The sequence below is a fragment of the Martes martes genome (assembly GCF_963455335.1).
Source record: "Martes martes genome assembly, chromosome: 15".
In the NCBI taxonomy this organism is placed as follows: domain Eukaryota; kingdom Metazoa; phylum Chordata; class Mammalia; order Carnivora; family Mustelidae; genus Martes; species Martes martes.
Window position 1 is genome coordinate 57,722,127 of NC_137903.1, and position 17,348 is coordinate 57,739,474.

General features: G+C 39.8%; 1 protein-coding gene across 1 annotated transcript in view; it reads left to right on the forward strand.

The window, feature by feature from the left end:
• Positions 1–17,348, forward strand: part of AHCTF1 (AT-hook containing transcription factor 1) — an 80,671-nt gene that overhangs the window by 57,420 nt on the left and 5,903 nt on the right. The window contains exons 26-34 of the mRNA XM_080824045.1: positions 400–550; positions 875–967; positions 3,622–3,799; positions 5,544–5,747; positions 7,013–7,427; positions 8,761–8,884; positions 10,869–10,954; positions 12,456–12,664; positions 14,197–16,195. Coding sequence (XP_080680171.1) covers positions 400–550; positions 875–967; positions 3,622–3,799; positions 5,544–5,747; positions 7,013–7,427; positions 8,761–8,884; positions 10,869–10,954; positions 12,456–12,664; positions 14,197–16,195 — 3,459 coding nt within the window. The remainder of the gene's footprint in view (positions 1–399; positions 551–874; positions 968–3,621; positions 3,800–5,543; positions 5,748–7,012; positions 7,428–8,760; positions 8,885–10,868; positions 10,955–12,455; positions 12,665–14,196; positions 16,196–17,348) is intronic.

Genomic DNA, 17,348 nt, shown 5'->3' on the forward strand with positions numbered 1-17,348 from the left:
AAACTTGTTCTCACATTCAGCTCACTTTTGCTTTGATTCGTTACGGTGGCGTGCTATTTTTTGTTTGTTTGTTTGTTTTTAGTGGGCCACTCTGCTCCCCCCAAATGTAAAGCTTTCTTAGAGGGTTTTATAGCTGATTTATTAGCGCAGAACAGAATAAAGGATCTTGTTTTATTTCGTTTGGACACTCCTGTCCACCTTTTAGAGAACATGTACAGTAAATTTTCACCACCTCTCAAAAGCCCAAGTTCTATTTCTACATAGATGTTGCTGAACTAAGTCTAACCTGTAACTGCTTAACTTGTGAGCCCTATGTCCTAGTCACTCATATTCATCTTCTGCTAAAATCCTGGTTTAGAGAGGAAAGTAAACCCTGAACTTGCATTCTTTATTTTACAGTTTCTAGACCCCAACCATTATCCACAGTTACAAAGCAAGCTGCAGCAGGGGCTGTGTTAACAAGATCTGCTTTCATCAGTAATGTGTTGTCTAAAATTGGAGAGATTTGGGCATGCACTGAACCTAAAGGTGGCACCTCAGCCTCCAAGAGGTACGCTTCCCTTAACGTCCGTTACGGTCTTGCCACTTGTTTTTCTTTCCCTGGTATCCGAAGCAATCATGAGCCATCCAGCCATAGAGGTTATTAGTCTGTGTAAAAAGGAAAAACTCCTCTATGTTGACTATTTTGATTGTAGGAAAATTGTTTTGTCTTTAAAAGCAGTTATGTTTATTGTTATTTGTAAATAAGCAGAAAGGTACAAAGTAAAAAGTGAAAGCCCTCCTCTCCTACGTGATAACGCCTTCTTAAAGCATAGTTTAATTTAATACTCTTTGTAATACATACTGAGAAGTTACATTTTTATTTTCTTTGTAGTCCTAAAAGAGAACCATCTCCTCTGCCACATCCCCAAGTGCCTGAGGCATTTGTTGGAACACCAATTTTAAAAGCATCACAAAAAGTTTCTAGGTAAGACTTAGTTAAATCATTTTAAAGTTACAATGTTAGATGATAATTACACTGTCATTTTTAATTACCTTTAAAATGTTGCAGTATTTTAAATTCTTGAATGAGTTTTTAATACTTTTTTAATGCTTTTAATTTTTTTTTTTTTAATAATTTTGGGAAGTAGCATAGTAATTTTAGCACCAGCTGCTAGCCTGCTTAGAATTTTGGCTTAATGATTTCAGACTGCTTAGAGAAAAGAAGTGAACTTTGTTTTATTAAAAATTATGAGCAAAATAAACTGTTAACTTCTTTTAATACCATTTCCTTGTTGATTGATTACTGAACGAAGGTTATTTTTGGAAATTTTTAACTAATTTTGGCTTATTGAAACTTCTGTATGACAGAGCCCACTAAAATGCCTTCCGTGGCTTCGGATCAGTAATACTTGCGCAGCTTAAACTGTGGTATTAGAAAAGTAAATAGTAAGTCAAACTCCTGTATCCAAGATGAAATGGTAATTGTATTTCATCTCAGAATATTGGGTAGTTGAAAAAGATGTTCATATTCTCAATAGCAGAGAACAAGTGTCTCATAGCATGCTTATGATCATTACAAATTTCTGATTGTTTACATTTTATCAACAACAAAATTATGTTATTTTTGAAAATAAAATGATCTGAATTTATAATAGAATAAGGTACTCAGAATAAGTTAGTAATTTACAAACAGTTGGAGTCAAAGCTATTTAGAGTGGGCATATTTTCAAAGCATGAGAGGGTTTTCTGTTTGGGGTGTTTGGATTTAATTAGAGTGATGTTGTTTTCCTTTAATTACCAGGAAGATTATTTCAGATAAAAGTCATTATTATTATCATTCTGTTTTCCTAGCAGTAGTTCCAATTTTTTCCCCACAAGTCACTTTTTCTCAGTCCCTTTGTACTTTAATAGATCTGGGGTTCAAGAAGGGAGCAATTAATAAAAGTTTTCAAACTCATGACTAATGGCCTAAGGACCCAAAGAAAAAGAAGTATTATGAGAATCCTTCAAAGCTATGATTAACTCAGATGGAAGAAAGTCAATTGAGGTGTGAATATTTATTTTTATAGAAATCATTCTGTTCCCTAATACTGTTTTTCAAACTGGTTTGCATTAGTGGGTAGTGAGTAAACTTAATGGCTTGTGACTGGCATATCTTTCGGTGGAATAGCAGAGGTCGTATCCCTGGGTACTGCGTATAGTAAGGCTAGTGCTTTGCTGTGCAGTGTGTGTTTTGTGTGTGTGTTTGATATGAAATGCATTACTAATGTGTACCATGCCCAAAGATTTGTGGAAATCCTAAGATCTGATGCAGTATTTAACATTTTTAAAGAGGTTATAATAAAAATATCATAATCAAAAAATATTTTCTTGATAATTGTTTTAGTATAATTTAGATACATTGTCTTATTAGTATAAGAATTTTGCTTTTACTCAGTAGGTACTTTTGTTGGACAGGCCCTGCTTTTGAGAAGGAGTCCTTCATAATGATTAAACACCTTGAGCAGGAGTACTAACACAGAGCAAGACAACTAACAAAATTCTAATTTGGGATAGTTCAGTATAAAAGTGAGCAAATGGTTTACAGGTAACAGATTTTGAATACAAGTGAAGTAGAGAAGGAAAAGAAGAATTAGACAATAGAGAAACAAATGTTAGTGGCCTGATGGGATATTCTTGGTTTGGTGGAAATCTCTCAAAGCTGTGCTTAGTACAGAATAAGAAGCAGTAAGGATTAAGGAAATGCTTCCAGCAGTATTTCCCACCGGGCACCAGGCTGGATCTTCAGGCACCCATCTGTGATCTGTGTTCATCTACTATTCCAACTATGAAGATCTCATTTGAAGGTAGAGGATGGGAAGACAAGGCACAGCCATGTTCCCGGGCACAGGGACATGCTGGACCTTTCTGGTCTTTCTCAGCTGAACCAGAGTCATTTTAGGGAAGTAAAAATATATTGTTTGTATTGCTAGGAAATTGGCCGTAAAATAGACTATTCGTTAGGAAATTGCCTATGCAAATGGCCCATTAGAAATTGTAACCTGAAAATTTCACTTGAAATTCTTTTATCTGTAATTTTTTAAACTGTCGGAACTATGCATGTTTAATACAAGTTACTGATGAGGTTAGTTTTATCATTTGCATGAACTACATCAGGACTTTATAGAAAACCAGCAGAATCTGGAGATTCATTTTGCCATTGAACTCTTTAATTTGAAAAAATTAACTTTTTGTGTGTGTTGGTGCTCAGTCTTTTATTGCAATAAAAACCATAAAGGTAAAGCAAGCCAGTATTCATTATGTATGTCACGTGTAGATAAAAGGAATTTTTATGTGTTCATAAAAATGAATTTATTTATTTTATAGTGATTATTGGTAAAAGGGCGGGGTTCTAGAGCTTTCTTTTTTATCGTTATCCAGAATTCCTATTTCTCGGTTTTACTACTGAATTAATTTTCTGACTTTTTTTAAGTATGATATTAATATCCTCACTGAACTTACAGTTTCATGTGGTTACCCTATTTTAACAGTGAATATGGAGTCTAATGGCATACTAAATTTTTTGTTTGTGTTTTCACCATAACTTGATAAGTTAGTCACCTGGATCTTTCTGTGTACGTGTGTGTGCTGTGCTTACAGGCCACTGGATCTGGTCGTCCATCCTGTGCGCCAGCCTTGTCAGCGTTTGGGATTTATTCAGCAAACCCCCAAAAGATCTCCTGTATACCTAGCATCCAGTTCATTATTGAAAGGATCACATCACAGTCCCTCTAGGACTGTAGAACTACGTGTGCTTGAAACTCCTTTTGTGGTGAAGGTGAGTATTATATACCTCGTGTTCATAGTAAAGCTAGGAAGTTCTCACTTGTCACGCAGCAGGGAGAAATAAGCCATCTCTGATATCTCTGGATAACTGACAGCTTTAAGCCTTTGTGGGGTGGGGGGGGAGTACCTTTTTTTTTTTAAATCTTCTTAAATAAAACTTTACAGACTTTACCTTCTGTGCTTCCCTGATGTTGTACTCAAGGTTAACAGTTAGGATTACATTGTTGTTCGGAGAGTAACCCAAGTCTCTGGTTATTACAAGTTGAAACTTTAATTTAAAACCTCTGAAAAAAATTTTCACATTCCCGGGTTTCACATTTCTGGGTTTGCCCCCGCCCCATGCCATTTCTGCTACCATTTTGCTGTTACTTCTTCCTTCTGTCACATGCTTTTAGTTCTCTGGTTTCTTTTTTAATTTACATTCTCTCACTCCTTTGATGAAACTGCACTCTGTTACTCCTTCTTACTAGCAGTAAATCTGTCTTAATTCCTTTTCCTCCACCATTTCTGATAAATAATTAGTTGGGAAACCACGAAACTAGACTTGTGGTGGCAGGGAGCAGGCACCTTTTCCCATCCCGTTGTCAGAATGGTTTCACAGCAGTTGTGTGCACTGGCTACTTGTCTAGTGTTGTAGATTGAGTCTTGGAGGTGCCCTACCTTCATTTCTTTCCATTGTTTCTGGATATTCAGCATAGAGAGTGAAGCTAGAGGCTTCTTGCTTTTTCTTTCCTTCTTCTCCTTCTTTTTTTTTTAATTTATAAGAGAGAGAACAAGCAGGGGAGGAGTGGGAGAGGGAGAGGGAGAAGAAGCAGGCTCACCTCTGAGGGAGCTGACGTGGGACTCAGTCCCAGGACTCTGGGATCGTGACCTGGGCAGAAGGCAGACACTTAACCAACTGAGCCACTGAGGCACCCCTGATTCTTACTTTCTGAGGTGAATAAAAGTTCAACAAATGTGAGTCCTAAAATAGTTACTAAAAGAAGTGGAAGAGAAGGTTGGTGAGTGCCTGATATTTACTCTCTAGGGCTGTGATTCCAGTTTTCATCCATTAAAAAAAAATCACATTTTGTATTCTCTAAATCAAGGAATAATTTTGTGTCTGCTACCAAAAGTTGTCTTGAAAAAGATTCAGTATAATGTAACAGATATAATGGAATTTGGTGATCTAATGGGGTACAACCATCTGCGTTGCTAGTCCTTCAGAGGAGAAGTGAAGGGAAGGAATTATTGAGGCTAAATAGCTTCTGTGCTGATTATTGTTATTCTGGTAAATCAGGATTCTCATAAGTCATCAGTTACTGTTGGACTTACGTGATGAAATTGTATTTCTTATAAAACATTCTTAAAGTCAGGCTTATCATTTTGTATTAATTTGCTGTAATTAAGCTTGGTTCTTTTATACACACACTGTCCTTTCTCTTCACCTAACTAAAGTTTTGTAGGGACCCATTAAATAATTTATCTCTGCACTCTTTATTAACATATTAAACTGGGAATAACCAAGACCTTAAGAGTGATTGTGGGTGTAGTTTTATGTTTTATAGCCTTAGGTATAGAAATCTCTTGGGTAGAATTTTGTATTTTCTTTCAGCAATCTAATAAAACTTTTTATTGCTGTGTTTATTGGAGTTGAGTATATTGGCACCATTGTGACTCAGTTGGCCTTTTCTGTCCTTAATGTAAGTGGCTTTTACAAATACTAATGGTGGAATTCTGTTCGTTGTTTGTTGCAGAGAGCGAAAACTTTGGCCATGTCAGTTACTTCTTCTGGATTTGCTGAGTTCACTCCTCAGTCCATCTTAAGGTCTGGACTTCGAACACCACCTTTACCCTCTCCCTCTCTGTCACCTGGAAGGTCCATTACCCCTCCTTCACGACTTAAGGAAACTAGAATTTCATTTATGGAAGAAAGTGTGGCCACAAAACGGACTCCTGGAGTAAGTTTGACAATATTTGGAACAAATTAAGACTATATTAGTATTTACAAGTAAAAAGATAAATCAATTTGCAGGGGGTGGGGAGAGAAAGAGCATGAGCCAGAGGAGGGGCAGAGGGAGAGGTGGACTCCCCACTGAGCAGGGAGCCTGACTCGGAGCTCTGTCCCAGGACCCTGAGATTATGACCTGACCCAGAGACAGATGCTTAACTGACTGAGCCACCCTGGTGCCCCAGATAAATCAATATGCCTATAGATATTTAAATACAATCTCATAGATAGGCATGAAATCAGAAAACATTGGTTCAGAAATAATATCATGGCACTGACTAGCTAAGCCAAACCCATCATTTACAACTGAAGTTTTAAAATAGGGCCCAGAAGCACCAAGTAAATTGCCTATAATCAAATGGCTATTTGGTAGCAGAAGTGGGACTATAGTCAAGATCTTCTAATTTCTTTTCTTTTTTTTTTTTTAAAGATTTTATTAATTTGACAGACAGAGATCACAAGTAAGCAGAGAGAGAGGAAGGGAAGCAGGCTCCCTGCCAAGCAGAGAGCCCAGTGTAGGGCTCAATCCCAGGACCCTGGATCGTGACCTGAGCAGCTTTAACCCACTGAGCCACCCAGGCGCCCTTTTCTTTTCTTCTTTTCTTTTTTTTTTTTAATATTTTATTTTTTATTTGACAGGTAGAGAGCACAAGTAGGCAGAGCAGCAGGCAGAGGAAAAGGGAGAAGTAGGCTCTCCACTGAGCAGGGAGCCCAGTTCGGGGCTCAACCCCAGGACCCTGGGGTCATGACCTGAGCCAAAGACATATGCTTAACCAACTGAACCACTCAGGCGCCCCAAGACCTCCTAATTTCTTAGTCTATGTGTTCTGTTTTGTTTTTTACCTTATATTGTGTTGGCTGTCTTATTACTAAGTTCCTAATTGGGTGTCTGTTGAGACGGTATATGGTCAGAGTTCCATTGTGGGTTAATAGGAAACCATTTAGTGGTAGTGGGTTGTCTTGCCTATTTTGTGTTTGAGTCTTTGAGAAATACCATTTTATTCCCAATCAGGGAAACATTAACAACCATTAACTTTCATGTATCTGGAGAGAATGGATTTATAATAAGTGAGTTTTGACTGAGAAGAGAATCTAGAGAAATACCAAACATGAAAAGGTTGTAAGTAATCAGTTACTATTGATTGGAGATGGAGAGCTTAGACTCGACTGATTTCTCCTAGTAAATTATTTTTTTCAAAACCTTTTACTTGACAGGGTACAGATGACAGCAAGACGAAACTGTCTGTTACTACACCTCTCCATAAATGTGGAGGTCCAGCAAAAAGCGAATGGCTAAAGAACAAAGCCAAGACAACAGCCTTTTCCCTGAGTAGTCCTGAAAAGGACTATCAGGAAGTAGAATTAAGGTCCCAGGACACCCCTTCCCAGAGTTTGGAGAAACTGGATATGAGCCGAGAGAGTAGCAGAGCCTCCACCAGGTCAGACCAGACGACCTTGGAGTATCAGGATGCACCTTCCCCGGGAGACTTGGAAGACAGTTTCGTGGCCCCGAGGCAAAGGCGCTGTTCCACAGAACTCATTATTAATTTAACCGAAGCGACTGAGAAGGATAGTGATAAAGATGTGCTTGAATCAGAAACGACTCCTCCAGACCTGGAGAAACAAACGGGTAAGAATTCCTTTCCAGAGATATTCAAAAAATGTGTAGTAGAAGTCTTTCCACCATGCAGAAAGCTTCAGGATTAAATAATTACACAATCCCAGTGTACTAGGTTCTAGACGCAATGCACACATCTGCCTTAAGGCCCTCTCTTACAGCTGTAAGAAGTAATAATACTGACTCTGCAGTCTAGGTTGTTAGAGTTGCTGACTTGTCCAGCAGCCTCAACTTTCTGGAAAGCTGCTCAGAAACCAGGTCCGTCATTCTCCTCATCATCCCTACCTCCAGAATAATCACTAGACAATCAAAACAGATACCCAGAGGCCCATGAATTTAGAGTCTTTATGTTTACTTCTATATCAAAAAGATTTTGAGCTCCCATTGTCCGTGGAGAGCAGGCGGGCCCCCCAGCGAGTGTGCTCCGTGTTGTGGAGCCTGCCGCTGACTGCAAGTAATTTAGAGCCTAGTGGACTAGGTATATAAACAAACGAGCACTTACAGTGTAGCTGGAAAAACACTCCTGTAGGAGGCAAGGAAGGGGCCAGGGAAGGACCAGAGAGCGGGGAGAGACTTGGCCTAGAATCGGATCAGAAAATTCAGTCCGTTTTTTGTTTCGTAGCCCTGCACAGGTTTAACAAGCATATTTAAGGGTAACTCCTAACTTAGAATCTATAAAACTAAATCACTTCAATTATCATCTGTGTCATACTGGTTTCTTTAGGGCTGTGATGTCTCTGTGTAATAAACACAATCATTATTGCTCTAAGAGCCTAGGACTCATGAACAGCATCTGTCTACAGGTGTACATCAGTCCACATGTGCTCTGTTCCACTAAAACAGTTGAATGATAAAACGGAGGAGAATGTTCATGACAGTATCTTCATTGATTATTCCTAAAAAGAGGAGGCAATCTCAAATAGAAACTTTGTATTGTTTTCATGGGGGGTTATATAGCACAAACTATAGGATAAAATAGGCTAGAATTGCATCTTAGCTACTACTAGGCCTGGGATAAGCAGCGTAACCGTGTGCTTCTGTGTCCTCGTCTGTAAAATGAGGATAATAGTCCCCCCCGACTTTGGTTGTCGAAGACTGAGTCGATCTGTGTACAGCATCATACATTAGGCCCCGACTGAGAGAAGTGGTAGGGTACGGGGGGCTCCCAGACTGGGCTCAGACTATTCGAAGGACCTGTTGCCATTCTGAGGCCAACAGAGTAAGCCTAAAAATACAAAAAAGCAGATCCAGCAGCTTGTTAAAAGTAATCATCCAAGGAAGATCATGAGTACTCGATAACATTTGGCATAAGTGATCATAACTATTGTTCATGCATGATTTGTAGGCACTGTCGCCGATCTGGAGACAAAGGACCTCTTGATTGCAGAGGAGGTACCTGCAAACCTCTGTCCCTTGCACCCCATTCCAGGAGGTGAAACTTCCCGCTGTGCTCCGCCAGCCCACGACAGGTAAGCTAGTAGGGAAGGCTTCACGTGTGCACAGAGTGTGACGAAGTGGTGAGCTGGTAGCTTCGTATTCCATGCGTAGAGGAGCTTTTATTTTATTTTATTTTAGTGGGCATTCCTACTTTGGTTGTGGTTTCTATTATGAAGGACATTCATTTGTACAAGCTTGTGTTACATAGTAGTTACTGTGAAGTCTTAGATTGATGCTAGACATTTCCGGAACATATAGTCGTGTTGAAGTGAGGCAGATCTCCTGTATTCTTTGGGGATCGTGTTTCTGATGAAGCCGTGCATTCCTCTGGGCCCTCCTGGGTTCAGTGGTTTCAGGTAGATGAGGTGGGTCTCCTGCGGCGCCGAGGTGGAGTGCAGGGGCTGTGGCTTGGAGGCAGTTTTGTTCCCTGCCATTTGGTGAATACAAGATTCCAGCAAAGGTTTTCATTTGCAATGACTGCTTGAACTGTTACGCTCCTGGTTGGTTTTATTCAGTGTTTGTACATTCAGGCACTGTACTGGACCATGTGAGGTCTGCCAGCCTGAGGCCAGGTCCCAAACGGTTTATGGTCTGCAGCAAGATGGGCAGCTTGTGTTAGTCTATAAACCACTACATCACCTCCTTTCCTGAAAGTCAGCTGAGCTCATCAGTGAGGTGACTGACGGCCCCTCTGGCAAAACCCCCTCTTCCCGTTGTAAGGCTGGATGCCTTGTGCCTTGGCACTGGGGGCAGTGCTGTTGGAGAGGATACAGAAAAGTTGCAGCTTTGATTATTATGAAGTCGTAAGGGTGATTTACTAAGATTAATCCATATATAACACGGTCCTTTAAGATACTCTAAGTGGTTCAGTGCTTTGTAAGTCCTGAGGGGGTTCACACCCACCCACAGAAATCAGTCATAATAGTCACATCTCACACTGACCTCCATCATACGCTTCCCTTCTGAGAAGACAGATCCTGATTAGCTGGATGGCATCTTTGCCAGGCCTCCAGAGAAAAAGTGGGAGGAAACAATATAAAAGCATTATGTAGATTAATGATTTAATTCTAATGTTTCTTGAGTTTTAATGAAAATACTATTGGCAATGGGTTTGACAGAGAATTGCAACAAATTGCAAAGCAGAGAGTAATCACCTGACAACAAACGTTGTGGTTACTGGTAATCTAGGTAAATAGTCACCATCATGACAAGCCTAGGTCCTTTTAAAATGTAAATGTATTAGTTGTTGCTTCTTGGTTATCCTAATATCATGAAACAGAGACATAAGTCTTAAAAATAAATCTGTAAGGGCATCTGCCTTCGGCTCAGGTCATGATCTCAGGGTCCTGGGATTGAGCCCCTCAAGCTCCCTGCTCAATGGAGAGTCTGCTTCTTCCTCTCCCTCTTTCCCTCTCCCTGCACATCTATAAAATGGGTATATATTCCAAACGTATGTTTTTTTCTTGATTTTAGTTTATAACTTTATTTGTCCCATTTTTTAAAATGTGCATGCTTTTATTAGGTTTTGGGAAAGGGCCTGTTCAGAATAGGAGGGGATCGCTGTGCCCATATTTCCAGAACTTATTTACACGAAGTGGCTTAATGCAGGTCCCACTGGTCTCCTACTGTGAGTCTTTTTTCATACGCTTTCCAGATAATACTAAAACCTGATTTTACTGAGTATATAGGAAATACTCCATAATATCTGAAGACTTAAGAATGTGCCCACAGAAAATTAAAAACTGGCATAAGTGTAATTTATATTGACCAGCATTTTAAAACAATTTTATTTGTAGTTTAAGGCCATGCATATTAGAAAGTGGGAATACCAAGTACAGTTTTATTCACTTACAAATGTTATAGTGTTACTCAAAATGAACTTAGGTGGTATTAAGTTCTCCAAACCTCGGTTTTTTATTACCAAAATGACAGGTAGCAGAGAGAGTGGGGTTAGAGCAGGAAAGAGCAGGGGTGGGATCTTCTCAAACACTAATGCATGTATTTCTGTTTCTAAAGGAAAATCCTCACCCTGAAGTCCCAGGTACCAGTTTTAGACGAAGGACTAGTATCCATTGAGACCTGCACCTCTACAGTTAGAGCAGGTAATAATCAATGTGTATATTATTTTAACTTTAAAATTACTTCATTTTAGGGGCACCTGAGTGGCTCAGTTGGTTGAAAATCTGACTCTTGATTTTGGCTCAGGTCATGACTTCGGGGTCATGGGATAGACACTGTGTCCGGCTCCGTGCTAAGCGTAGAGCCTACCTGGGATTCTCTCCCTTGCCAACTTCCAACTCCCTCCCCGACCCTGGCTCACACATGAGCACATGCATGCTCGCTCTCTCTATCCCCCATGGTCCCCCAAAAATAACCAAAAAAAGAATAATTTCAGTTTTAGTGTTTTAAGTGTTCTATTCTTATAGAACACTTAAAACACTAAAACTGAAATTATTCTCAGTTCTTTCTCTTCGGTCAGGTTTTGTAGCTGTAAGTAGCCTTGTGTTCTAGGGAGATGTATCCGCTGTCAGAGCAGTGAGTTGCTTGTAAGGCACTCGGAGGTCTAATAGTAGACGTCTTAGAATGTTTTTTGTGGACATATTTTCCTTCAGAACATTAAAGAAGAGTAAAATTAATTACCGGTCCCCAGCCAGAGGGCATATTGGCTTTTCGATCTTCTGGGACTCCGATAGCTACATGGGGCAACTTCTGTTTTTTAACTGAAGACCAAGATTGGCTTTTTATTAGTAGGAAATAATTGCAAACAACTGCATTTACTCTAGGGAAATTAACAAATATATAGAGTACGTTTGACTTTTTTTTTTTAAATCCAATGACCTTTTTTTTTCTTTCTGTTACACACTGATAATTGGAAGGTAAAGTGTGTGTTTTCCCATTCCTCTTTGCCACACAGACAGGTGAAAAACTTTCTTCATTTTGTTTTATAAGCTGTTTTTGTATATTAGGGATACTAGCCCCATTATCTGTTAAAAGCATGCAAATGTTTTTTCCTAGTTTTTTTTTAACTTTTAACTCTTTTTTAACTTACTGGGGTTCTTGGGTGGCTCAGTCTGTGGCCATATGGATACTTTGTGCTGAAAGAGAACTACCTAGTCCTTTTCACAGTGAGATACGGCCCGGACTACAGGTCCCTTTTGCCATTGTATACCTGCTCAGTGGGGGTAACTGATGGCCACTTGTCAGTCCCCTGATAACCATGATTTCCAGGTTCAGTGAACAGGGAACAAACATTTGAGCTCCTCCAAGCAATTGTCCTCATACTGAAGTTTCGCAGTAAGGGCGGGAATTATACCTAAGTTGAAGAAAAAAGCCACTATTGTCATTTTTAAATGTAAAACTTACCTTCGTGTGTTTGTAGAAAGCAGATACGTATTGTTTACACTGAATGGATACTGAAGAGATGGGATTAATATGTAAACCCTCATAGGCTTTTCCCCTTTAAGAAGTTAGAAACTGTTGGGCAGTAGGACAGATTTTCAAGGAAATGTTCTCAAGTGCAATATGGCCTGTGCCTTTCTCTTGCTTCTCAAACTGTGTGTGTGTGTGTGTGTGTGTGTGTGTGTGTGTGTGTGTGTCTTTCAGCTGCGGCCGACGTGCACAGTGATAGCGGAGACTCTGGCCTTGCTGCTCCTGAAAGTCCTGGGGTCTCTGACCATAAGCGCGACCAGGAAATAACACTGAACTTGCAGGAAGATCACAAAGTAGAACTTGATGTCCTGAAAACAAGTGTTGACTTAGCGGAAGAAAGGCCTCCCGTTTCTGATGATCCTCCTGATCCTCAAGAAATTCATGTAAAAAACTAATTTTTTACTTCGTTGTTAGTTTTGGTTTAGTTAGGTTTCAAACCATAGTTTAAACCTAATGTGTTCACTTATTTTGACTGCTGTATAAAAACCTCTTTATAATGTCCATTAGAAGAAAGCATGTAAATATTTTGTGGAATATAAAAGAACACATCCTTTAAGTGAGAAAGTGTTTTTTGTGAAAATCAAAAAGTTATGTTAAAGAAGTCAGAATTGTAACAATATAATTTCTGCTTAGTATCTGGTTCAAATGAAAGTTCTTTTAGCCATGAGAAAACAGATACTGGCTACGGCAGAGACAAGTATGACAGCAAAACTATTCAGAGCATTTGAAAATAACTGAATACAGTTTAGACAGGATTGTTCCCCCATGCGTACTTTTAGGAGAGTGCTCATTAGCTGGCTGGGGTTTAACTTCTATAACATGAGAAGGGATTTCTTTTCTTTCTTTCTTTTTTCCTTTTCTTTTTTTGTACTTAGCATGACTTACGGTTTCTCAAAATTCCACCACGTTTCTTTTAATATCAACAGGCAACTATATATGATAAGTGAATGTAAGATTTAAAAAAAAAAACTCTTCTAATTTATAGAAATGTGATTGTATAGTATTTGGAAAGTTTCTTAAATCATAAAAATGTCATGGTTGTCCATATTCATTTTCATGAGTATTCTCACTGTAAAATGGATGGATAAAGTCCCCATTCCTTCAGCTGGGAAGCTAATAAAAATTGTGGGCCTGGTATGAGTGAGAATCCTCATTTCTGGGTATTTCCAGTCTTCATCTCACTGAATGTGGGGGGAGTGGGAAAATGTCATTGTCTAGGTGGGTGGTAATGTTCTACCTTCTTGGTCAGGAGATCTCTCTGTTACTCTCTACCTCCTCCTTTTTCTCCCCCTCCCTTACCAAAAGGTAAATGCAAGGACCATTCCTTCTTCCACCAAACCCTTGCAGGAGAGGTACTGAACTTGAAAGCCTTAGGAATTTCATGGTTTATGCAGCCCCAGCAAAGGGAAGAGGATTGAGTCTAGCCCAAGGGAGCTTATGTAGGTGAATTCTTCTTCAACCTTATGGGGATCATGCTGTTTAGAAAAAGTGTGGTTAGTTAGGGAATTTGGGGATTACCATTAAAACAATTTGGGGATTGTCTTTTTCTCCAGTTAATGTTTTTTTCTCGGGTGAGAACAGAATAAGTCCTTAAATTAGTATCATAGTAATTTTCAAGGTTTTATAAGGACTGTCTTTTTTAGCTAGGGAAATGTGAAATTTCTATTTTAATTCCATTTAGAATCTCAAAATCTTTTTCTGTCTAGTTATTTTGACCAAGTAATAATGTCTGATTGCTTAAAGGGATATTTTTTATGAAGTAAACCCATAAGTATATGCCATATCAAATGTAGTTTATGTTTAACAATTCATATGCCAAAGATGAGATGATTATTAAAAAACTGTATGCTTTAGGCTAAAATAAATGTACACATTAAAATTCTTTAACCAGTCTCTTATCTTTAATTCATTGTAGGTGACTGAACATGAAAAGCTCGGAGTTCAAGATTCAGGACACGAGGCTAGGAGTCTTGCATTTAACGAGTTGTATCCCTCAGGGACTCTTAAGCTCCAGTATAATTTTGATACCATTGAGCAACAGTTTTGTTACTTATCTGATAATAAAGACTCTGCTGAGTGTGACGTTCCTGAAGTAGATGGGGAACTTTTTGGGGCTCAGAGCAACTTTACCTTGATACTGGAAGGTGAAGAAGGAGAATTAGAGACCGGTGATTCTGCAGCATCTAATGTGTTAGCTCCAGCGGCAAACACAGCAGCTGAGGAAAAACACGTATGCAGTGGGGAAAACGGTGCACCTGGTGCAGAGTTGGCAACGGTCATAACTAGTGATCAGGAGTCCCAAAAGGTAGAGACCTTACCATATGTGCCTGAACCAATTCAAGTAGCAATCGCAGAAAATTTGCTAGATGTAATCAAAGACACAAGAAGTAAAGAAATTACTTCAGATACAGTGGAACAGCAGTCCATTCATGAAAACATACCTTTAATAAGCCAGCAGGTCGTCACCAAGGTAGTCAAATCTACGTTGAAGACTGTTCAGGAAACAAGTACAATGACTGTAAACGTGAGCCAGCTTGATGACACAATTTCCTCCAGAACACGCAGAAGAGTACGTGTCCAAAACCCAAGCGTCGTATCAGCACAACAGGAAGAATCTACAGCTGTTGCTACTCCTGACAGGCTGGGCCTTTCAGGTAGGAGGACTCGGAAAAGAAAAGAAATTTCCGGGTCTTCTGAAGGTGCCTCTTCTGATGTCAGAGTTCTCTCTCCGAGCCAGCAAATACCTCAAAACCCTGGGACTCCCAGGAGAGGAAGGAAAAGAACGGAAGATAATCAGAACGTGTTAGGGAGTGATCGTCCTGTGGAACAGGACTTAGAGGTTACTCCAGTTGGCAGACTAAGGAGGGTAAAACCCTCTCAGCTGTTGGAACCAGAACCCGAAAAAAGTAAGCTTTCGTCTGTTACCAAAAAGACTCCTAAAGGAATTAAAAAATCTGTGGACCATCTGGAAAGCGTTGAAATGGTAGAAATGGTAGATCTAGATCTGAAAGTTAGTAAAGGAGCACATCCCAGTGGAAGCACCCGAAAACTGAGAAGTGCCACTCTAGAAGCTTCTAAAAAAACAGGACATAAGTCAGTTGGAGAAACTAAGCTTTCGTCTGTTACCAAAAAGACTCCTAAAGGAACTAAAAAATCTGTGGACTCTCTGGAGAGTGTTGAAATGGTAGATCTAGATCTGAAAGTCAGTAAAGGAGCACGTCCCAGCGGAAGTACCAGAAAACTGAGAAGTGCCACTCTTGAAGCTGCTGAAAGTAGAGGACATAAGCCTGATGGAAAGCCCGTGGACCAGGCACCGCCTGTCGAGCCTGACAGAAGTCCTAAAAAGAGGGAATGTAGCACACTTGATGTCACAGAAGACTCCAGACTGGATTCCTCACAGCTGAGCCTTCAGGCAGAGTTTGGTAGACCTAGAAAACGTGGTAGACCAAGAAAAGTTAATCCATCTGAAGATGTTGGGTCCAAGGCTGTCAAGGAAGCAAAAAGTCCCAAGAAGAGGTCAGGAACTCTCAGCAGCCAGAAGAGGTCGACAAGAAAGACCCCGGCTAAAAGAAAGACTGATGTTGCAAAGACAGCTTTAGAAAAATCCGTTTTAGTGCCAAACGAGGAACTTACTCTGGTGACGGGCTCTAAGAAAAAGCTTACGAAAAGGACTGAAGATCCAAGCCAAACGTGTACATTAGGCCCTGTATCAGAAAAATACACCGATGATGGAACGACAGCCATGGAAACTGACAACCCGGAAGAGAGGGTGCTTGCCCCAGCCACTCCACTGAAATCGTCCCGTAGCACGAGGACTCGATCTAGCAAGCCCATCTCGTTTCCCGACCTCTCTGAACTGAAAAATGAGTTTGTATTCTCTACTCCCGTGTCAAAGGTTCCAAAGAAAGAGAAAGGTACGTTTATTTATATTCAAAGCACAGCTTAATCTTCAGCTTAAGATTCTGTTGTTTAAATCACAATTCGATTCAAGACCCTAATTATTTCTCCTAAAAATGATTAGTATTTACAGGGAATTCCTCCCCTCCCCTCCATAAAGAAAACACATGTTATCTTTAAATAGTAAAATTTAGAGATTGTATGTTTTAAATTTTATCCTCAGATTCAGGAATTTTCTCATTCACTGTGACTGTTGAAGCCTTATAATTCACTTGACATGGGTTTAATCTTCTAGGATAGTATCATTTCTCTTCATTCTGCCCTGACATAAGTGACTTAATTTCTCCCCAGATAGAATCAGCATTTTTTTAAAAGATTTTATTTATTTATTTGACAGACAGAGATCACAAGTAGGCAGAGAGGCAGACAGAGAGAGGAAGAAGCAGGCTCCCTGCTGAGCAGAGAGCCCGATGTGGGGCTCGATCCCAGGACCCTGGGATCATGACCCGAGCCAAAGGCAGAGGCTTTAACCTACTGAGCCACCCAGACACCCCTAGAATCAGCATTTTTAATCTAAATGCGGCTGTTTGGCTCGTGTCCCAGCAGATATCAACAACCTCAAATTGTTTTAAAGGGAAGGAGTAGAATTTTATTGAATAGGATACAGAAATTATTTCAGTGCCTCCTCCCTGTTGCCCATAAATTGGCACGACTTCACATCTAGCCTCCCTCATTGCCTCTGATGAGCTCACAGCTGTATCATTGGGTTGGTATAGCACATACATTCCTTCCCGGCAGGGGTGACGTGTCTTCCCAAAGGGTAAGAATATCTTATTCTTTATCTGTGCTATTAGGATTTGGAGGGGGGATGTTTCAGTGAAGTGGCCAATTAGGAGAAAGGGTCTAAAAGGTGATGATTATGAAGGAAATGTTGAGACGCTGGTGTTGCTGAACAGAACATGTTAGGGTCGTTCTTGACAAATGTGATAAAAATGGTTAGGTGCGCAAAATGTAGTCATTCACTTAAGGCTGAAGATCTGAATTTCAGCAAAGCAGCTCAGGGATTCATAAGTAAAGTACGTGACTTTGTTGTATTTATTTAGACCTTTCAGAGCTATTGAATATACTTCTAAAAGCATTAGTGAACATCCTGTAAAGTTAGTTGCCTCA